Genomic DNA, 24,777 nt, shown 5'->3' with positions numbered 1-24,777 from the left:
TGGCGCCGCCTATTTACTGTTTTTTATGGTCACTTTTTGATACATGAAGATTCATTTCCTTACCTCTACCTTCCATACGCTAGAGGTTAATTTAGTTCATTTGTTTTCTAGCAAATACTTACGCCGCTTTATCTTTATTTACAGAACTTTCGCGAGCAGAGAATCGACGGAGCCGGCCTTCCCCTCCTGACCGAAGACCACCTAACAGGCATGCTGCAGATGAAGCTGGGGCCGGCGCTCAAGCTCAAAGCCGTCCTGGCGAGGAGGCTCGAGCCGTGCGCGAGCTGCCAGGCACAGGCCCAAGCCAGTCCCACCAGTGTCAGGATAAACGGGGCAGCCCTAAAGGCGGAGCCTAGGAGCAACACCACTAGCCCTAGTTAGGGTTGAAATAGTATTAATTTTCTTTTTTTTAATCATGTCGTGTTTCGTGTTTCCATCCAGCTAGGTTCTGAGCGCGTTTATGGTGCAGTCATATGTGGATTCTAATGGTGTTTTAAATTAAAATCACGTTAGAAATATCGATGTTTGTAAAAACAAATTGTCGTGTATTTTTGACATTGAATGCGCTCGTAAACATGATTTTAAAACATTTTTTTAATATAACAGAATAATCAATGTCATTTATAATAATTGAATATTTTTATATAGTATCAAGAGCAATGAAAACGGGTACGGGCGTGAATGAATACCCTTTTTCATTTGTTTTGAACATATCGAACACGAACCATGCCTGCACTAGCTAATAATACGACTCCTAAGTCATCGAGTCCACGTTTCAGTCTTCCTGTATTTGTATATGTAGATTTTGCATTTAGTTAATTATTACATTTAGGTGTACACTTAGCTTAATCTATGTAAATATAGATCGTGTATTGCCGTCCAAAATGACTTAATAAATAATTTTGTGAAGTATATTTTTTGTCTAAATACTTCGACGACCTTAAATAGTAAAATTCGGTGCTAAGACCCTGAGGGAATATAAAAACAGTAAAAGCTGTTTAAAAATGTATATAATTTCCGTTTGTAAAAATTGTTACTTATATATTTTGAGGCTACTATAATCTACATCTATACAGGGTCACAAAGATATACTGTATATACATACATAGTTTGTAAAGATGTATAATTACGTCACTGTATCATAGCATTTAATACACCTGAAAAAAGCTCAGTATATTGATACCGACTACAGTAATATTACTTAGTACATAATACGATTGTGTAATTTAGTATAAATAAAACCTTTTTTCAGCCCGCATAATATTTGCCTGTATAAAAGATGTAAATAGTTACGTTCCACTTGTGACTAGTTTTCAGTTCTATTTGACTGTAGAGATAAATACAATGTAACGAGTAGGTTTTTACCTGTGGTAATCTCCTTAATTGCCAAAATAGTATATGTTCTGCGACATATAGACAATACGTATGTATACATACAATATGTTAGAGTAACGTGATGGACAAGCGAGAAAAAACTTTTCTTTGAAAGGCACGATATAATTTTTCTATAACATTATACAGTACGTCTTCCAACATATAAATCACCTAACAATAGTAAATAGTACTGAAATCATAATAATCTTAGCATAATCGCAACACATACGATTTAAAAAATATTTAAGGTGCTATTTTGGTGATAAAAATCTTTGCTCGTGCCTTAAAATAGTCTTCCTAAAATGAAAATATATTCAGATGTTAAAGTATTACGGTTCTACGCTTTAAATCAGTTAATACAATAATACTTAATTATAGATAATAATTGAAAATATAAATAGGTGATGTTATTTTAGCATTATATTCAAGAATCAGTGCTTTTATTATGTAACTAACGTATAATAACGGATAATAGGACCAGTGACTTACGAATGAATGATTATGTGTGTATTATTTTTTTGTTTCATGTGATTTAAGAGATGACAGTAGTGTAGATATTGAATAGAGTCACGTCCTGATTCGAACTTTAAGATACATCAAAAGTTTGCTAAAAATACGATATGGATCGGATATGTCAGTGTCAAAAGTTACGTTTTTATTTGAAGAATCGTCAGTTTTAATACTGACATATCCAATTCATATCGTATCTTTAGCAAAATTTTAACGTATCTTAAAGTTTGAATCAGGCCGTTAGTTGGCTTGTTTCATTAAATAGATTGCTTAACAATCTATTAATGAGAAAAATCAGATAATTCAATTTATTCGAATCTAATGAGTTCCAAGCGTGACACGAGTCCATTTTTCCAAAAATTTAGTAATTATCACGGCGAAGCTTTACAAGTGGATTTCTCTGTCATTGAATTTAGTTTTAATATTTTAAAACCACGTCCATCTTTTTAGGGTTATTTACTATAAAACTACATTATTGACAGTGAAATGGGCTTTGATACTAAAAGATAGACTAAACTTTGTAAGCTTACATCTTCTATTTCCAAATTGCCGGTAGCATCAAAGCGCCATGTGGGTATAGGACATTTTCGCGAAAACGCATAAATGAAACTATTAATATAGAAAAATTTGGTACTTCATCTTTTCATACTTACTATTCATATAGCGTTATTTTACTACCGACTGAATCATAAAACTTAGTCTATTTTGTTTCCGAAGTTACTAAATAATATTAATCAGTAAGTGAATCAATGTCTATTTTTCCTAATGCTTTCCAGAAGTCTAAAGTGGAATAATACAATTTTGCTACGAGAATTAGAGCTACGAAACGTTAGCTACAAATGCTACGCCGTAGTTCACTCGTGTATAAATTGTGCTTACAATAAAATTAAGGATTCCGTTTAATTAAGGACCGTATTTCTATGTCCATAATATATTTTGAAATCCCGGGACTCGTGTCGCAGGAGACGATGTGTATTTACATCACTATCTTCTTCTAAATAGCATCGTTAAAGCAAGACAGCTAGTGTTAATATTTACCTACACTGCCGTTCGAAATAGCAATGCTACATTGAAAACATATTGAATGCGTCTTTGAATGGCGGTACAGTGTCTGATAACTCAAAGACTTGTCTTATGTTATTATTAGAATAATTATGTTTAACAAGGTATTAGTCACTTGTTTCTTCGCATTGTACTTAGTTTATGAATGTGCTTGTTTATCTGTTTACGGACATTTGGGTCCGATTTTATGTGGAAAGAATTAAAATGATGAATATTGAGATATGTATGTTGTTTTATTCTTATTTTCCTGCAAAACAATATACTTACACTTAGTTTACTGTCTTAAAATTAATTTGAACATAAACTTAGAAAATTATAGAGAGGTTTTACGTACCTTAAGTCTAAGTATAATATAAAAATAATATGATATTTAAATCACTAGCGATTATCACTATCACTATATGTATGTTAATAGTATTAATACCTATACAAAATATTTTGCAATACATATGGTGCTACTTTACCGCACTAGTGCGATAATTAGCACATTACGCAACTATGTCGAAAATTTAAAGGACCATGTGTACTGCAAAACGTTGTACGATACATGTGCGAATAGGATTCGCAACTCGGTCGTGTTTTAATTTATCGCCACTCATTGCGAATTTCCTATTTTTCGCACTTGTATCGTGTTGTACTATTAAATACAAGGGTGAATTAACTTTTTAGTGTCACACGTTGCCATGGTTACAGATGCAGTGAACAATCCCTTGCTATCGTATTTTCTCGGCAACGTTCGTATTTGTCATGCTACTTCAGTCAACCTCAGTATTTTTTGCACTGAGACAGACTGAAATAGCATAACACGGTTTCCGTGAAAATACTATGGTAAAGGATTAGGTATTCACTACGTCTGATTATTTTATGGCACATATTTAAATTTACTAAACATGCATTTTGTGATAACATATTGCATAGTAGGAAATGGACATAAGTAAGGATATTATGTAAGAGTAGAGCCCCATGTCTAAATCCTGGTAGTACAATCAGCTTTTATTAACTCATTCAGCGCTTTTTGACGACCGGTCTGGCCTAGTGGGTATTGACCCTGCCTGTAAAGCCGATGGTCCTGGGTTCAAATCCCGGTAAGGGCATTTATTTGTGTGATGAGCACAGATATTTGTTCCTGAGTCATGGATATTTTCTATGTATTTAAGTATTTGTATAAGTATTATATATATCGTTGTCTAGTACCCACAACACAAGCCTTCTTGAGCTTACCGCGATACCGTGGCACTTAAGTCAATTTGTGTAAGAATGTCCCTATAATAGTTATTTATATTTATTCCGCGCTAATCACGACACGTCGTTTTGCCTCTACAAAGCATTTTCGCTACGACGTAGCGGTACGGCTGTAGCTCAGCGGTGAATGTGTTAAGTATAACCAGACTCGGCGACCCTTGAACGGTCATCCTTCGAGCGATTTTTGCTATTCACTTTTTCAGAATGGCGATGAGTTTCCTTAAGACTTAACACATTCAGTGCCAGCGCGAGCTATCCGCTACGAGCGTAGTTGATAACACGAACAGACAACCCGCTCGCTGTAAATGTGTTAACTGGTATTTTACACCATTTTACAATGATGTCAAGTATTACGTTTGAATTGATTCATTTAAACAACCTGCCTAACCATTTGCATTTTTAAATGACGAGAATGTTCGGCCAGGTTATAGTTTGTGTATTCGGATAGGTACCCAATTCCGTATCACTTCCATTCCAAATGTAATTCCGAAAATCATCACATCAGAGTCCATTTTGGGAATTACCTGATATTAGAGTTCAATATTTTACCCGAATACACTGGTATGATTGCAGCCTCAATCGTCCCCCTTCTTATCAACGAGTTCGAAGTTTCTCTCGAGCTGGTGCGCGCGCTTGACGCGGTACTCCATCAGCTCGATGGTGGTGTAGCCGGCGAAGCCCAGGAGTAGGAAGCATACGAGGACGTATAGCCTGGAAATTAGGGTAAAGTTGGTTAGTTTTTCTTGTGTAATCAATCATTAATAATAATAACTTTGACCACCAGTCATCAACCGACGTGCGCGGCTACAGCCAAATATCGTGCATTCGGACGAGGATCACGCGTTCATAGGGTTAAAAATCTTCAATTTTTAATGCTTTTAGGAAGCCATCTATCTAAGGAAGAGCAATACCTACAACCTATTGAAGAAATGTTGATAATTAAGTAATTATATTAGTTTTTGCAGCTATGGGCTTAACACAATCTGTGCATTTCTTCACGCTAAGGATCCTCCATACTACGTAGAATCAAATCCAAATCCAGCTTTGATAAAATACTTTCCTTTACATTTTTTGTCATGCTTGTTGGTTTGGCACAGTACCCCGACACACTATGTTACTGTACTATAAAAAAAACTGATTTTATACCTCCTTCAGATTATAACACAGCAAAGTTTCTCGGAAGCTCTTAGTGATCGAAGTTGGCTAGGAGTACTCATCATTATTTACAATTTATTAATTCAACCAATTCAATTGTTGAATTGATTGGATTGCATTATTACGATATAACTTTACTCTTATTTCTGTTAACTAAATTAGTTTAATAGTGACCCAAGGTTCCGTTCTATTTAGTTTAGTGTATCGTTATTATAGGTTGTGCCTACTTCTTAGCTTTTAATTATTAGACATTGTTAGTTATAGTTAGTAAGTTGCTCAATTAATATTTGTAAATATTCGAAGTCCGTACCTCGTTCTTACGCAAAGATATGGCGCCGTGGCATAGGATAGAACACTGCCGGTGGCCTCCCAAAGCCTGAAGTTGGAATACGCGGCTTCTTCATTGCCAGGGAACAATATTCCAGACAGAGCTGCGGATCAGAAACACATTAAATTAAGGTTAGTCATTTGGAATATCTGCCTAATGTTTTGATAGCATAATCATAAAAAAGATTGTAGTAGACAAGTCGCGTCTTTGTATCACTAGTATAAAAAAAACCTTACGGTATGTGTGTATTTGGGATAATATGCACACAATAACATTATGCAAAAAAATAGCATAATGAGATATTGATCTAGATAATAGCCGCGTAAAACTTACTATTACTCTAAAGAGAAGAGCATAGGTATTCAAATGTGTCAGATAACTTCTTACCATTGACCTGCACAAGCCACACAGCATCTGCAGTGCCCCATATAGCAGCCAGGAGGTAGAACACCAGCCAGTTATCAGGGTCCGGGCGCCAGAGAATCAACGCAGTCAGCAGAACGATGTTTAGCAACTAAAAGGTGAGCAACCATTTTTAATTAATGAGAACTTCGCCAATACGAAAGTTTTAACCCTCCTTTTGTTGGAAAAACTCAAATCGTCATCGCCAGAACTTGTGATTATTAGGGGTAGTTGTGAAGTCTACGTGGGAGGCTTAAGGATGACTCACGTTAGACCGGGCCGTGACCGGGCCGGAGCTTACGGCGCTTCATTTTCTATGGAAACCATCACGTGATCACCTGTCATGTCATAGAAAAGTAAGCGCCGGAAGCTTCGGCCCGGTCACGGCCCGGTCTAATGTGAGTCATCCTTTATGCTATAAAAGAAAGGAGCCTACCAAAGCAGTGACCATGACGGGGTACCGTCCGGTCAACTTGACGACGGCGCCGGCGACGGGCGCCGCAAGCGCATTGAACACGCCGAAGCAGATAATCACGTAGCCAATGTTGTTGATGCCGTATGCGCAGCCGACGAATGCCTGCAAACATGAACGGTTCATTACGTAGGTACCTAAGTAAATTTGAAGTGGAAGTAAGTAGTTAGCACCTCGAACTCTTAGAGATTCAAGTCCGACTTTGATTTAAACGATGGCCAATCGAAAACCTATTAAATTAATGTGTGTAATTCAAATATCTATGCATATGCCCAATATGCCTATCACTATATGCCTATCATTGAACAAAAGAGTTGTAGGTTAAAAGGCTAATGTTATTAAATTTGCACAATTCATGCTCGATCTATCTTATAAAATAGCAGTAATAAAATTTGCGCTCGGTTTGTGTGAATAATTTAGATAACATTATGAATCAGTGTGACAAATAGACAGTCATGGAACCGTAAAGGTCACTGCGAATCGGAAACTGCCGGCAGACAATAGTTTGCGGATGGGGCTTAAAATACAGACTTAACAGAGTAGTTATATAGTAAATTTGGCTTATCTTCTTGGAGTGAGTCCGTAACATCATTTCATTTTTATAGCGACGTATTTAATTTTTATATACAGGGATATAGCAGCGGACATGCTTCGTCGTTTATACAATGGAATGTGAGATTTTTCACTATTTAAATATTTTTATCTAATTTCAGTTAGGTACCTCGTGATTTTGTTGGACAACATAGGAAACTATACAGTTTTCATAATTACATAACACCATTGCAAATAAGAAACAAATATTCTTACTTTGTCAAAAAAAAATATAAAATCGCTAATTGCTATAAGCTTGTGTGGAGGCGACAGAGCGTGAGGTATATTAGTGCCACTTGTACTCACGGGAAAGTCGGAGCATAGTGGATGTATTTATATTTATGCCCAAATATTACCCAATAATCAGCCGATGAATCACCACAATTTACATTTACAATTAAAAACATTTTACCCAGTACCCAGTTCAGAGCAAAGAATTATTGATTTAACGTAATTTCACGCAGCCATTTTTGTTTCCTGGTTCGGCATTCCAGAAAAGTGCCAGGTACGTGACGGTAATTCTTTATCACTTCTGTTAAAGCTTAAGAAGTCGATATTTGACATGATAACATTTGATCACTAGAAGCTTTTAATTCAACGGTAGATTATAATACGATTTGTGCAGGTTATTAAGATAGCTGCAGCGATTGATAATAAATATTATATATATAATTGATTGTGTATTATCAATCGCTGGATAGCTGCCATACGCGTTACGTCCCCGACAAAGTAGAGCTTTTTGTGGAATGTCCCTCATGTAGAGGCGGCCACTGTCCCTCTCATACCCACATTGGTGTATCGGGGACTCTATCTACGATGCTCTCGTGCTGTATCTACCTGCGTGAAGTCTGCAGCCATGAACGCCTGCTCAGCACCGATGTAGCCGATGACGGGCAGTAAAAGCAGCTGGTACCGGTGCCGCAGTTGCTTGAGCGTCACCGCTAGAAGCTTCAGACCAGACTTGCCTTCACACGATCTTTTGGTGCTATACCTGTTAATAAAAACTACGGGGTAGAATCATTTTGGCCACTAGTTTTAGTTACTGAATAACTTAATTTGTAACTGGTAAAGTATACCTATATTTCTAGTCAAGATAAAAGCTATTGGGGGTATAGCTCCAACGGAGTATTACACTTATCTGATTACTACTACTACTACATTTATCTGATTTATCTCTTATAGCTATAAACCCTTTGACCGCCAAAGACGTCAAATGACGCTCGCGGCTACAATGCAATATCAAGACGCGCCGGACACGAAGGCAGGGCATTCAAAGGGTTAATACCTAATAAAGTGAATCCCCGTTCGCTAAAAGGCTTGCAACATTACTGTTAGTGGAGGTGCAAACATACATAGGAAGAGGTGTCCGCTTTCTATCAGGCGGGCCGTAGACATATAAATAAGGTATTGCTAACCTTTTAAGAGAGTCCACGCCAAAAGCGACTAAGATGACGGCGAACGCCATACACGCCAGGTACACGCCAGATATCACTTGGATCTTTAGAGGCGACGGTGGTTGAAGGTTCGCGTTCCCCTGAAAAAATGGAGAAATTGCTTACTAGACCGGTATGGGTTCGGGCCGAGGCGTCCGACATCGACATACAAAACGACGATAGATATACAAAACGAAGTTTCGGCCTTGAACCCGGAGCGTTCTAGAGGGGTCATTAGCTTAAATTTATATTTCTATGGTCATTAGTAACTAATGAAGAAAATAAAGTAAAGTACATATAGTATTTCTGTACCTGACCTGCTAGCATGAGTTGCGACAACTATTAAGGAGCAAAAGACGGAACATCGCATAGAAGCTATCTGCTTCATTGTCGGCACATTTGGGACCTGACTCAGCAGACATACCCCCCAATGTGAGTTAATTTACTTACATGAGCCTCACTGCCGCTACAGAAGTTGACTCCACAGGTAGACCCGAAGTCCACTTTGGGAGAAGTGATGTTGCCGACCAATGCTGCTGCGGTCGGCGCTATGGTTTCGTTGGTGTATGAAACCACCTCACCAAGCGATGATGACAAAACTGTTGAAAAATTAAATAAAGTACAAAATGGCTCAAAACTTAAGGAGTGTCCCAGTGTCTATATGTAAAAATACCATGTCAGAAAAATCACGTTTTAAGTATCACTTTTGTCCTGAAGTCGACCTTACACACTGACAGTTATTTTGGATTTGACGCATTTATAATTTAATTTTGCTTGATAGTTCAGGTAGCAAAACCATATACTTATTTATAGAATACGATATATTTACTTTACAAAATTAAATAGTCCAACTGTATCTTAAAATAACCAAGGTCGCGAATGAAACAACACTTTCTCAGAAGCATTTCCGCGAAGGCAGTAAATCGGCCGCGACAAAAAAGGCAGATATATATACCATAAAGTTCTTTGAACAAATAACTTTCCAAGTTACTAGATATTTGTAAATTTTCTTGATATTAATAAATTTATAGCCTATAGCCAGTTGGTGGTTGGTCTGCCCATGGAGCAGGAGATCCCGGGTTCAAATTCGAATCAGATGTCCCCTAAACAAAATAATAAAAATAACAAAGTATAGCAAGTTTTCAATTCAGATTATGAGTCATAAAAATAATATAATATCATACCTAGTCGTGATTAAATTGACCTCAAGCTTACTTAAGCTCCCATTGCACTTAACTAGCAAAAAATATTATAAAATAATAAGAACATGTTCTAAAGCATACCTGTTACACATAAGTAAATAGGTGAGTAACGTACGCGTATAGGTACTAAGTATTTGGCGGAGACGAGCGAATAATAAAAACAATACATTAGCAAACATAAGTGTGCTTCCCGTCATAGTTGTAAATGGCACCACAATAGAGAGGGTAAGGTGATTTGACCTCTACCTTAGCCTCTATAATATACTAAACGTCCGGAAACAACCTAATTAAAATTAATGAAGGTAAGTATTATGTTGTACAAACTATTCCTTAGGCCTTTCGATTTTGTATGCCATATGTATATACTGACAGTTTTTATATTTTAAAGCAGCGATCAATATTGAGGTGTACAAGAAAAATCAGGGCATGATTAGTGAAAAATATAGGTATTGATCGGTACATGATCATGCCACCTACAATAACGAGGAACGCTACGCTACTATGTATGGGGATTTCCAGTCTATACTTGTATACTAAATATTTGTACTGCTATATTTAGTAAACAATGTTAATACACTATAACACTTAACTGCAATCAGAATGGCGCTATTCAATTAAATAGTTAAATAATGATTCGTTAATGACAACTGGTTTAATAAGTAACACCGATGAATGCATGTAAAAATATAGCTGGCCAAGTTGAGAGTCACCGACACCATTCTCTGTCGTACGTCGAGGTCAAATTACGGAATCGTGGTTGCCTTCCAGAATCGGGAATGAATATGCGTAAGTATTATCTTGTAGATTGGGAAGAGGGAGGGGAGAGTAGGGGGAAGTTTTACTGGTTTGTTCAGGACATCCCCCCCACCCACCCCCGTACAAAAATGTAATAAAATTCAAAAACTGACTTTTATGCCTCACCGCGCGTGGAAATATGAGTATTTTCTTAGCATTCCAATGGTATCGTACACAATGGCAGAACTAAAATCTATACAAATTAATAGACTTATCATAATTTAGCCATGAATAGGTAACTGAATTATATAATTTGTTTAAATACCGTTTGGTATTTTTTTCCTTAATTTACTCTATGTATTTATTTATACTGTTTGGAAATGCGTCATTGTTTTTGTAATAACTCCGATGTTAAATTTTACCTACATTGGTCGCACATTGCTTTGTTGTATAAAAAACAACAAAAATTTGTTCACTCCACCTCAGTAAATTAATAAATTGAGATAGATGGCACCGTCATCGTGCGGTCTTAGGGTTTATGACGCTAGCCACGAATGCTATAGATTCCCGTTTGAATCCGTTTGAAAGCCTGGTCACTTTTCCAGAAGGTATATTTTGTATAACATGTTATCTTACCATGGATAAGAGCAGTTGGAAAACCAGTTTGAATTTGAAACTTTGCGCCAGAATACTAAAAACAAGTGCATACATTTTTAATGGCTGTTACGCGTGGGGAGGCAGTGTTAGTTTATATCTTACTGGCTGAAGAGATGAGGTTTCCCCAGATCTGAGCCATCTGGTAGAACATGAAGAAGAGCCCGAAGAATCGAACCACCAGCACGTCTGCTGGCACTCCCGATAGCCGTGAATAGGGCTCAGCTACCTGTACAGAAGAACGCACAAGCTTCTAACTAAAGTCAAAGTAATATCAATTTGGGAACATAAAAGGTCAAGTAATTTATTTAATGCTTTTTGTAAACAGAACACACACATGCTTGGCATGGCTTTAGCTAAGTTTTTTACCTAATATACAGGAAGGTCACACCAGACGACAAAAGATATAGCTAATGTCCGACAGTCCGAATCCCACCATCATGCCAGCTGGTTCCATGCCAGCGTGTAGAGCCGCAGGTAGAACTACGCCGTACTGTAGATCGGCGTAGTGCTACCTGCGGCTCTACATGTCCTCTAGGAAGTATGTTGAGCTGTACTTACCACCGACAAGTAGGTGCACTTGGCACACCATAGTGGCCCACCGCCGAAGCCGACCATCATGCCTGCTGGTACCAGGGTGTACAGACGGGGGTAGAACTGCGCCGCTATGAATGGCATGTACGCTAGGAAGGACAGGGTCACTGTCCATTTGCAGCCCAGCCATCTGAAGAGAAATAATTCTGCTTATTGCCTGTTCATTTATTAGCAAACACTCCTAAATTCAATGATCTGGTTCAAAGGACCAATACTTCAGGTTCTAACAGGGTTATCATTTTGTTAAAGTAACCATATTAGTCATTCTAAGAATAAATAAATTAATGTATAAATGAATTAATGGCCTCTCAAATTAACTAAAAACTCCTGAAATCGAATGGAAAAACCTTCCTCACATGTTTAAAAATGCGTAAAACGATTATCATAATAAACCGCAGGAGAAAGCATCCTCTTCTTTCTATCGAGCAGTCTCAATTTACGTTTACTTTTACTACGTTTACGTTTACTAACGTTTGCTTTATTGCGTCGTTTATCTCGTTGACCCCGACTACTATATGCCTACTGTACCTTCATTTCAGTTGACCTCTCGGTAATTTCAATTTAATTTACATCCTCTCTGTATACCCTCCTATGACTGTAATACAAGACCGCACCAAAATGACAGTAATTTGAAAACAAACGACACTAATGACAGACACAGTAGGAACTTCATTTCGGTCGTTAAGACTTTGATAAGTGCTTAATGTGACGTCATATCATACAATATTCTAAATCACTAACGGTGCTAATAGAGTTATAAAGCGACAGGCTGTAAAAGACCCGAGCATTCCATGACTTTAATTTCTTTATTTTTCGGATGCCCCATTGTAGATACCAGTCCTGAACCTTACTGCTGCGAGATAAGGTCTAAAAATAGTCAATATAGATGTTGCGTTTATAAGTAAATACTAGGAAATGATTGTAACATAATGTCACCAGCACTTCCCATATAATCTACAGTTCTTGCGTGATAGCCAAAACTGCAGTTACCAAACAATTGTCGGACAGTATCGGCCTTGCGATCTTAGATACGGATAGAATGTACGAAATATTAGCCTTGCTAACTAGTATGTTTTAATTAACTTTAAACGTGTCCAATTATTGAATAATGATTCTAAATGAGTGCGGCTTGTCAATGGACTCAATGGCAACTGATTATATTCTGAAATGTGTGCCAGTCTTTGACATTAATAGACTGTTTAATGGAGGAAAATAAAATAAGTGTCTAAATTATCGGTTGTGGCATTCGTACTTAAAAAACAGGAATAATTGTCTAAATAATATGTAAAACCATATTAATGTAATTAGAGTTAAGTAAATTAATGCAAACAAGATTTTAATAGTTGATAAATTGGAATCTCACCACAACCACAGCTGGCAATAATATATTCGACAATGTCAGCGAAATAATATATAGCCGTTACCGGCCCAGGGTAAATGTCCCAGCGCCGGCAACGGCATCACTGTTCACGGAGCTCTGCACATTCGCCGCGCCATGGAACGTGGTGAACTGCACCATGAAAGCGAACCCCAGCATGAAGATGTTGTGATTGAACAATCCTCGCCTACGCTAAATTGTCCGTAACCGTAATTAAGGAATCTCACCTGATAACCACAGCAGGCAGCAGTATATTCGACAATATCAACGAAAAATATATAGCAGCCAGGGTAAATGCTCCAGCGCCTGCGTCACTGTTCACGGAGCTCTGCAAATTGGCCGCGCCATGGAACGCGGTGAACTGCACCATGAACGCGAACCCAAGCACGAAGATGTTGCGGTTGATGCGCCATTTCTCATTTACGCCGAATACCACGTCTGTCGGCATTTTGGCCTAGAACATGGAGGCTTAGTCAGTAGAATTTTGTCAACAAATATTATCTAATTTCTTATCTCTAGACTAACAACTAACAATATTTAGTAACAATGGGCATCGGACTACAATAAGAGTAAAAAATTTATATCTATTAATTAAACAAACAGAAACCAAACATATGAAAACAAGTTTAGTTATTTGGTACTTTTAACTACTTTTTTCTCAAAACTAAGAAATGGAGGAAGTTTGACGCCTCCAAACTACGTCATACAGTAGAATCGTATTAATATTTTTAAAACGTCTCTGATTTGACTTAGTTATCTTACCATGTATATCTTACCACTCGGACGCATATGTCTACTGTTAACAAAAATTCTGCATATTCAAACAAGATCATCAAGCGTGCTCTAAAAATAGTAAATTCAACTGTGTCAATTCAAAACACTAGTTTTGCTCATGTTAAAGACCGGCCCTCGTTGGAAATTATTTGTTTTCGATTTCATACCTATTGTATTAATAGTTATAAATATTCCAATAGGAAGGTAGGTATATCTACTTGAAGTCTCCTTGTTGCCGCCTTCGCGTACTTTAATCTGCCTACACTTATTTGTGTTTTTTAAAGTAGTCACACTACTATATATAAATTAAAAACTGTAATAGATGTCATATATTAAAGAAAAAGTGACGAAGCCCTCCAGTGGTGAAGGCCGGATTCGAACCGGCGTCTTTAGCTATCGCGGCTAACGTCATGAACCCCTAGGCCACCCCGCCACGGCGGTGCCCGTCCGAATTTCTCGACTATATGCCATCTTAGTAAGACTGACTGACTGTTTTTTCTTTAATATATGACATCTATTACAGTTTTTAATTTATACATATATAGTAGTGTGACTACTTAAAAAAACACAAATCAAAATATTTAATAAAATAATTGTATTTGTTCTCAAACTTGTTCATAGATGGCAGCACCAGTCTCTCTCGCTACAACGTAAATCCGTAAGGAGTTCGTTTAGGAGGTGCAAGCGCGCACTGCTTGCCCTTAGAGCTGGTCAAAGACACCTAGTCTTACTAAGATGGCATATAGTCGAGAAATCGGACGGGCACCGCCGTGGCGGGGTGGCCTAGGGGTTCATGGCGTTAGCCGCGATAGCTAAAGACGCCGGTTCGAATCCGGCCTTCACCACTGGAGGGCTTCGTCACTTTTTCTTTAATATATGACATCTATTACAGTTTTTAATAACTACTAGTATTAGAAAGATGAAGCCACTGAACTTACAACTTAAAATGCCATTTGTTTGTTTGGTTTAAGGTCTAATCCTTCCGGACATGTTACGAGCATGACACTAAATATGACTACAGATACAGTTACATTACAATAGCGAACGCAGTCGTGCCGTTCTCTACCCTCAAGGATATATAACGTTACACGATCTAGGACCAGTTTACAGAACTGTTTCGTATCACAGAATGCGTCTACAAATAAAAGACAAACGGCGATATCGACTCATATTTAACGATGTTTACTGAGCACTTTACGCACTAAAATCCACACCTTTTGCGTGTTTTAAAACTGCTCACATGAACATTTTTTGTTAAATATTTATTTTAATAAAATTAATAGTTCGTGGTCCCTTTTGCTTGACGCAGGGTCACCTATGTACTTACAAAGCTATAGCGATAACTCCATATGTATACTAAACTCGTATATATAATACTATTATTTAGATTCAAGTCTCGTGTTTTCGATTTCCGTTTACTTATTGCTGACGCCAAACATCATCAAACTTAATGTATCTATTTCTAATCAATTCACGAAACATAAAGCTTGCCATTTTAATATTGACATAAAAAAAACTTAAGCTTAGTTAACATTTGAATATTTTATTTGCTTGTATAATGTACCTACATGTAGAGAATGAATGAGAGCTTATTTGACATTGATGGTTATTTTATACGTGTTATTTAATATTAAGTACTTATTTACAGTATCAGTAGATGTTTCATTTTAACCTTATAAAAAAAATCGGACATAAATCCATAGTTGTTAGTTACATATTACATTAATTTATAAAATAGTGTTTGAAATACCGGGATAATTTTAGCTTGAATTAATATATTTTGAGTGCAAATATAATTTTCAAGACATAGGAGAAAACAAGGGTTCTACAGTTTTCATACATTTTTAATGCCGTTCATTCCGTTTCCGTCATACAAAGTCTATAAGAATGTAATGGATAGAAAATATGGGACATTATTCTTTTATAAAAGTAGGTATAGATGGAGCTCGAGATTCTAAAAATCATAAATTTCATAAAATGGAGTGGACAATTCACCTGCATATAATGACAAAAACTTCAGTAGATATAGGTCCAGAAATCATAACTACTTATTTATCGCAGAACTTTAGGTTAAGATCAAGTTCAAAATCAATTACAGGCGTGCATCAGCTATAAATGCTTTTTTATCAACTATGTTGATCTTAGAATACTTATTTAATTGTAACTAACTAACTATAGAAGTATAGACACATACACAGACCACTTTATAAAGCGATTACGATGATCGATATTCTTTCTTTTGTGATATAAAACGCTACCAACTCAGATGCACCCTACACCAACATTATGCTAGTTTTAAGGTCATATCTATGGGCCACTAGTTGCCTGAAATAAAGATTTTCATTTCATTTCATTTCATTAAGGTGCGTCGCGGGCGTCGCGACGCGACCGAATTTAGCGAATGCGAGTGCGCATGAGTGATAATTTTTTTTAGATGCATCCTTCCTGTGGAAATCATAAAACAAACGGACTTTAAAGCCCAATACTTCTTACTTTATCCTTATAGGAATGATAAAAGTGTTAAAACCTTCTAGTTCTTAAAAGTTACATGATAAAAGTCTAAGAAAAATGTATCCAAATCGTTAACTTTTGTAATGTTTACAGAAAAGACGCCGGTTTTCCCGGACGTTTTTGACCCGCATACTAAGTAATTTACGGCATATGTAAGTAATTTACTGTAGATTGAGTGCTACATGCGAGACTTGCGTGAGCTAAATAAATACGCTGAAGAAAATATGCTCATGAGTAGGTACACGCAGCGCCTTCCCTAGACCTGGGCCCTGGGCGCACTTCAACATCAACACCACATTTACCCCTAGAACCCCTAGAAACCTAGAACCCCTAGAACTAAATTCATGTTCATTTTGTAATTGACAGGAGTACTGTAAACATAGACGCACGCAGCTGAAATAAGCGGTTTCCCGCTTATACTGAAATAGTATGAGCGCCTATACGTGATAACCGCGAGTCGTCTTATATGCTCCATCTATTAAGTGATCTGTGGTAACACGATTCATTCTAATTAAATTTACATAAGGACTTGTCATAATCCACTCCTGCCTAGGTGCATTTTTTATATGAGCATTACAATAGGAATTTTGTCTCGGAAGAAAAAGCAAATTTTACGTGTTAGTGTATAAGATCTTCTTCTTTTTAAACTTGTATGGTGCTGTTTGTAGATTTTTACAATAAACGTTTTCTATTCTATTCTATTCTATTCTATTCAAATAAATAAGTTACAAAACTTTTCAATTTCCTAGTAAAACTTGTGACAGCCGTACAACTGGCGTTAATGACGCAGTGCCAGTTTTCGGCATCCATATGTTCGCGGCACACCCGTATGAATTTGATGGCAGGTAACCTATTAAACTAGTCTAAATGATGTCCGATCAATCGATTCAACAGGAAAAAACGACCTCATAGTTCGATCGCTCGGACTACAAGGAAATATATTGTCCCATTAATTCGATAATCGGACTACGAGAACTTTAGAGTTCGACCAATCGAACCATCAGAAAATAAAAAAATTGCTGGCTCGATCGATCGGATAAGCCGATCGGACTACGTGGCCTACCTAAGGGCTTTTGCAACGCTCTAGTATATGAATGATGACTTTTGCAACGACTGCCCTAGTGATTCCAATAGTTGACAGCACCAGGAATTAATTAAAACTAAAGGCTGCATCTATTAGGGCAGTGTCAAGCAGTTCGCAACGAGATCGCCCACGTTTGACACTTTACCTATAAAAGGATTGATTCACCCCGCGCCGCATCGATTCGCTTCGCGTTCGCGTGTTGTTCGCCTACGTAGTGTAGTGCGCTGCGTATATAACACTAAACGTGACAGCCACTAGCAACAATTTGCATATTATAAGCGCGAGCGCCTACATTACTAGTACGTGCAAAACGAAATAATAATAATAATCTAACCTTGAAAATCAACAAGCTCCGGTGTCGCGGATAAGGTCCAAACTAGTTTTTATGTTGCTGGATTCGTCGATCTATGAACCTCAAAACAAAAACCGCCGTTTTAACTTTGGATTAACGAATCTAGCAATGTAAAATCTATTATATTCAAAAAGTACTTTTAAATACAAAATACAGTAGGTACACAGCGGCCCCCTTTTTTAAAATATCTATCGTTAAATTTAAATAACCATAATTATTTAGCAGTGGCGCTAGTGAGCATGTTGATGGGCTCTTAATTTAATCGTTTGAAATGTACAGTTGGTCAAACCAAATTGTCAGTAAATAAGAACAAAAAAAACTAAACATCCTTTTATTTTGGGTGCTAGTACTAGTGTAAGACAAAGATAGTATGATTCTCTCTGTCTATGTTTGAAATGAGACAGAGTGTTAGATAGAGTGCTCACTCCATACATAGATAAAAGCTTATTTATAATAAGTTATAACTGTTATAAGCGAGCATTGCAAAAACTTTTATTTGCAACTAGCTGTGCCCGCGGCTCCGCCCGCGTGGAATCTCCATACAAATTTTCAACCTTTTTTTCACCACCTTAGGGGATGAATTTTCAAAAACGCTGAAATTAGTTTTCTTGTATTTCAATAATATATCTTTTTACGAAATTTCAAATTGCTAGCCTAAAATAAATCTTGAACCCTATACAAATTTTCATCCCCTTTTTAACCCCGTTAGGGGTGAAATTTCTCAAATTTTTATAGCCTATAACCTGGCCGTGGATTTTTTCGACAGATTAGTAAAGTTTGCATCAAAATCCGTTCAGCCGTTTTCACGTGATGCGCGGTCAAATAAACAGACAAACAGATAAACAGATAAACAGACAAACAGACAAAAATTCTAAAAACTGTTGGAACGTGTTCTGTTATCGATTCTAAGTATCCCCAGCCAACTTTTTTTCAAATATCTTCCATGTACAGACTTTCGACCCTCTTCCGCTTTATTATATGTATAGATACAACCATAAGTATTCAGCGAATTTAAAACTTTTTTTAATACAACGTCGATTTGCTATCGAGCACATAATTATGCAGAGTCCATTAAGCATATGGCCCGCCTGATGGTAAGCGGTCACCGAAGCCCATGAACACCTGCATCTCCAGGGGTGTTACATGCGCGTTGCCGACTCTTAATGATCCTCTACACTTCTTTTTTATAAGAACGTCATATAGTAGTCCCTCGAGAAAACCTAGGTACCTATGCGTAACATTTAATCATTAAGTATGTATATTCATTTTACCAACATAGTATTTAAGTTGTAACAAAACGATATCGGGCCTTGAAACCTTCGCAACGCTCGTTTGCACTTTTCGACCATCACTCGCTACGCTCGTGGTTTGATATTGGTATTATTCGCTCCCTCGGGTATCATTGGGTAATATTGCTTAGCTTTGCCCCCTTGTAAAAAAAATAACTATTATCGGCCGAACAACTTAAATATGCCAACTTAGCCGTCCTCGGCAACAGCTTGCCCTTAACTGCAGATCAATTGTATTATTCCTAGTTAATTAAATAAGGAATAAATTAGCAGAAACTATATTTATACCTATAGATACACTTTGATTTCCTGCATTGTGTTCATATCTATTTCTTCATAGGTTAGATACCTTATGATTTTGAAAGTATTACAACATTGTAATACTTTCAAACTACAACATTGTAATACTTTGTATTGGTGTGAAGGGAACATCCCCTTCACACCAATGAACATCCTTTGGTTATTTCTAAACTATAAAGTTATAATGCCTGATTTTATCATACCGTGGTCGGTATGAGTAAATAATTATGAGCGAATAAAGGATGACTCACGTTAGACCGGGCCGTGTCCGGGCCGGAGCTTCCGGCGCTTACTTTTCTATGACATGACAGGTGATCACGTGATGCTTTCCATAGAAAACGAAGCGCCGGAAGCTCCGGCCCGGACACAGCCCGGTCTAACGTGAGTCGTCCTTAATTCGACTGTACTCTGTCGATTTTTCTTGATTTTATCGGTAGGTATAGGTATATGTAGGTATTATATGAAAACAGGCAGGTAACTATTTTTTTTTAAATTATTTATTAGTAACGAATTATAAGAATTATATATGAAGTGTTAGGTTATTTAAACCCTGGACAAGAGGAATACATCAGTTCAATCGTTATACTGTCATCTTCGCCCCGGTCAAAATGGACTACCTACGTTCCTGACCTTACGAGTAGGTAATAGGATATGTATCTATGTATAGCTATAAATTATGTATCAAATCAATATCAAGTTTTTTCTCTGCTGTTTGTACTGTAAAATGCTGTAGGTACATAATAAGCGCATATAATGAGCTGATACCAATGCAACGCCCGCACCAAATATTAGCATCGCTGCGTTCTGATGCAGCGATAGGCGTAAATTACGCGAAATTAGCGTGTACAATCAGCGTCAGAAGTAGCTAAGCGGGTAAGGTGGTCAAAATGACCTGCACACGGTCTTATTCTCTTAACAATAAAATAGTGTTTCATTTTGAACACCTCGCCCGCTCAGCAACTTTTGCTGTTGACTGTACTGTACATTGTACTACTGTTAACGGGTATTACTGTGCAATGACGTATTAGGTCATTATAGTTTTCCCATGGCGCCTACTTAAGGTGTTTACTTATTTGTAATTGAGTAATGTGGTAATATTGTTAGTCATACTCGCAGCTAGATATTGTTTATTAAACTATTTTATGATTAGTTAGAATGATATTATTTGGTTTTTTTTTTTGTTTATTCCATTAGGAAAGGTTTTTATTGAACAGGAGAGATATAATTAGAATGTGGTATTTTATATACATACTTTAATTATACAATTTGCTGTTATCCATTAATTTCATTTTAGCAAATACATATTCAATCAGTGGGGGAAATAATATCAACTCTCTAACGGGTCTTATAACGAAATAAAATCTTGGTTAGTTATTACAAGTAGGTACCAAAACCTTATCAGGGCTCGTCCAGAAATTATGTGATGAAATTTGGATCGTCCAGAAATCTTCTTCTTCTTCCTCGCGTTATCCCGGCATTTTGCCACGGCTAATATGAGCCTGGGGTCCGTTTGACAACTAATCCCAAGAATTGACGTAGGCACTAGTTTTTACGAAAGCGACTGCCATCTGATCTTCCAACTAGAGGGGAAACTAGGCCTTAGTAGGATTAATTCGGGTTCGGGCGATGTTTTCTTTCACCGATAAGCGACTGGTAAATATCAAATAATATTTCGTACATAAGTTTCGAAAAACTCGTTGGTATTGGTCGTCCAGAAATCAATTTTGTGTTTGTAACCTAATTTCAGTCAATTAATAAATTCGTAATATAGGTACACATTTTGTGATTATTTTTTCACAAAAGTCGACTTCGTGCTCGTGAACTGGTTTTCTTAAATAAGCAAAGTTCAAGGACGAAGTTTAAGAGCATCCAATCTAAGCATTTACCCAATTGTGTTGACTATCAATACTCTTAAAACAAGGTTTTGTTTTACTTGCAAAAATAAGTGTATTTAAACACTGCTAAGGCTACATGCGTAATACGTATGGCCACTCATGTTTGATGGCTACCTACTATTGTCTTGCACGTCTTAAGCCTTGACAACAGATCATGTTCAGATATTTATGATTACTTTCGCTCTAATATAGATAATGGCCAATTTATCAATCACGATAAGTAGTGTAAAGTAACCTTAAAAAAAATTATGCACATGTAATAATATAGCCTAACCACATATTTTATTTTACTAACTACGACAAATCAAAACACTCCCTGCACGTTTAAAATCCGTCAAACTGGATTTGGGTTGTAAGTAGTGTCAAAGAAAGAAACCCAAACATACCTAAATGTAGTACCGTAACTCAGGTAAAGGATGACTCACGCTAGACCGGGCCGTGACCGGGCCGGAGCTTCCGGCGCTTACATTTCTATGACATGACACGTGATCACGTGATGCTTTCCATAGAAAACGAAGCGCCGGAACGGAAGCTCCGGCCCGGTCACGGCCCGGTCTAACGTGAGTCATCCTTAACTGTAGACCTATAATACAACTATGGTCCAGTTTTTACGAGCCTTTTTGATTTGTAGACATAATTTGAAAAATACTTATATACATAATATTGTCTTCGGTTACCGCGATAGTTACTCATGAATAAAAACTATAAAAACGGAAAATTAATATACGCGATATAATCCGTTTTCATAGTTTTATTTCATACTTATATACATATTTTACTGGAACTAGAATTTGGACCATAGTTGTAAGACTTGTAAGTTGTGGACTAAAGTTACCTGAGTTTACGGTACCTACTCGAAAAACATGACCCACCCTTAACTTCGTCACTTGTATATCCAATACAGTCAGCTGCAGAAAAAGCTGCCCACCTTACATTAGAATTGGTACCCCTGCGTCAGGTAACACTACAACTGACTGTAACTGACTATGGCCGTAACTGTACCTATACTGACACATGTCCGATTTTATAACTGGCGTACGATTATTCTGTGGTCAACTGTCAAATATAACCTTATCTATTAACAATAGGGCAATTGTGCATATGACTGGATAATATAAAAGAGGATATAATAGGATAGAGCGGTACTGTCATAGTAAATTTTGTAACCACAGATAATTTGATAATATTGATAGACAGAACAACAATGACATCAATTTAAAAAAAAAACAAGTGCAAGTCGAACACACGCACCGAGGGTTCCGTACAAATTTAACTTATTTTATTTTCAATAAAGTCAAGTGTAAGTTAGTCAAAAGTCAAGCCTACAAATATTTGGAAGCTAGCGTACCTACGTGAAGAAGAAAAACATGCAAAATAGTACACACGTAGGGTGTGTACTATTTTGCATGTTTTTCTTGTTTCGGTATTAATTTTTAAATGTCACTTACCAAACCAATTAAATAAACACGTATTTTCGCTTAATTTCACTCTTTTTCACGTTCACTAAAGGATAACTAATAAAGGTTTCTAGAACTGAATTTATTTTAAAAAAAATCGGAATGAATGCACATGTTCACGATTTAACTTTTAAATATGTAAAAACATGGCGCGAATAAAAGTATTGTTCGTAAAAATTGTAAATTATTTTAAATTGGCCCGCTTTGTTGACCGATTTATAAGATTGGTCTAGCCCTGCGTTCGCTCTGGCCGCCAATGTAGGATTGTGCGTATGCTGCGTTGTTATTTGTGATCGACCGGGTGAATGGTGATGATAATAGTGATTGCTATTTAGGCTGTAGAGATCTTATAATTTATTTTTAAACATTAACTATTCTTTATGATGATTTTTCATTAAAAAATATCGAATTAATAGTTACTTAATTTCAACGTGATTACGTAGAGAGGTACATTTATAGGAACTGACATGCAGACGAAATTTTCAAACTTGCGAAAACTTCCACGTAGAAAAATTTGGGGAAACTTCACACGGTTTTTTATGGGGAATTAAGTTTCCAATTCCAACATTAAAACTTAATTTATTTATTGTGTAATTTCCGAGAATATGCAATTATTTGGAAACCTCCCGCTATTTATATATAGGTAATGTAATGACATTATCATTTAGATTAGAGCATTAGTGGCCAAGCGGTAAGTCTGCGGCTCCCAAACTGAAGGTCGTGAATTCAAAACCTGACTCGTACTAACGAGAAATGAGTTTCATTTGGTATTTACTAGTTATTATTCGGTGAGAGGAAAACATTATTGCTGAGGATATCGAACTAATCATTGGGATTAGAAGGCCTTGTTTCCCTTTTGGGTCGAAAGGTCAGATGGCCATCGCGTAAATTAAAACTAGCGCCTGCGCCAAACTTTGAGATCTTCTTTAGAATGACAACGCTAAAATGAAACGACGGTACGTCATTTACCGTATAACAATGTGCACGGGTAGGTTGATAGGTAGGCGTAGGTTATTAACATGATCAACAACAGAAATTTTAAACTACATAAACCATTAAATTCCTATTATCTTTATCATGATTTTATCGTACAAAATGTATCTAAGGAAAATTTAAATAAATAAAATATAATCATTTTCGCTTTTAGGTAACTGTAACATAATTAGCATGTTTCGTATGGACCCGGCATAAATTTTAATGACGTCATTACTAGGAAGGAAGGCTTTTTCACCTCAGCAGCTCGAACAAGCCTACTTTCGTCACTCCCTGGAGTGAGGAAAGTGCGACTTTCCTCACTCCAGGGAGTGAAACAATGTAGCTTTTTAATTTCGTGAAGGCCATGAACTTCATACTTTTATTACATTTTTTTTATGGTATGGTACGGTACGGTACGGTACGGTCCGGTCCGGTCCGGTCCGGTCTGGTCCGGTCTCGTCTCGTCTCGTATCGTACATATTATAATACTTTTTTTTCTGTTTATTCTGTGTAATTCGAAATACATTTTAACCTTTAATATGTTCTCACTACTGAGGTGAAAAATTATGTGTGCAACACGAGAGCAAAGTTATTTTACATCTCGTGTTTTTGAGTCCCTCGCTACGCTCAAGATTCTACCTTAGAATCTTTCGCTTTCTCGGGACTCAAAATAAACACTCGCAAGGAAAACCAACTTTCCTCTCTTGTTGCACAAATAACTATAAGGAAATGTCTCTAGTGGTGTTAAGTCGAGTCCAGAGGTAACATAAGCAACAACAGAAAGATAGTGTTGGTTATCAGATCCAGACCGCAGACGTACCTACACATGATAGTATTTTATAAAACCGTGATATAATAGAGAGCTTTTCAGTCGAGTACCGTGTTTAAGCAACGAAGCTTGCTGAGTTGCTTAAGTTAAGGTACGAGATTGAAAAGCTTGATTATATTACTATTGTATACAATACTTTTTCTACCAGACAAAAAAATTATACTTTCAACTAGTAGAAT

General features: G+C 36.9%; 2 protein-coding genes across 2 annotated transcripts in view; one reads left to right on the top strand and one right to left on the bottom strand.

Moving 5' to 3' along the window:
• The window catches only part of LOC134746225 (uncharacterized), a 202,362-nt gene extending 199,194 nt beyond the window's left edge, over positions 1-3,168 (top strand). Inside the window, exon 7 of the mRNA XM_063680552.1 lies at positions 145-3,168. Coding sequence (XP_063536622.1) covers positions 145-381 — 237 coding nt within the window. The 3' untranslated portion in view covers positions 382-3,168. The remainder of the gene's footprint in view (positions 1-144) is intronic.
• LOC134746220 (UNC93-like protein) lies at positions 1,500-22,989 on the bottom strand. Its single transcript, XM_063680547.1, has 11 exons — positions 22,786-22,989; positions 13,360-13,586; positions 11,722-11,884; positions 11,266-11,389; positions 9,020-9,168; positions 8,552-8,670; positions 7,974-8,127; positions 6,510-6,650; positions 6,059-6,185; positions 5,654-5,774; positions 1,500-4,899 (listed from the first exon to the last, which is right to left on the bottom strand). The coding sequence occupies exons 2-11, from the start codon at positions 13,578-13,580 to the stop codon at positions 4,764-4,766; spliced, it is 1,455 nt and encodes a 484-aa protein (XP_063536617.1). The 5' UTR covers positions 13,581-13,586; positions 22,786-22,989; the 3' UTR covers positions 1,500-4,763.
• Positions 22,990-24,777: the final 1,788 nt, after the last annotated feature.

The sequence above is a fragment of the Cydia strobilella genome, chromosome 12 (assembly GCF_947568885.1).
Source record: "Cydia strobilella chromosome 12, ilCydStro3.1, whole genome shotgun sequence".
NCBI classification, from domain to species: Eukaryota; Metazoa; Arthropoda; class Insecta; order Lepidoptera; family Tortricidae; genus Cydia; species Cydia strobilella.
Note: the sequence above shows the minus strand (reverse complement) of the source record. Positions and strands in the feature narration are given on the sequence as shown.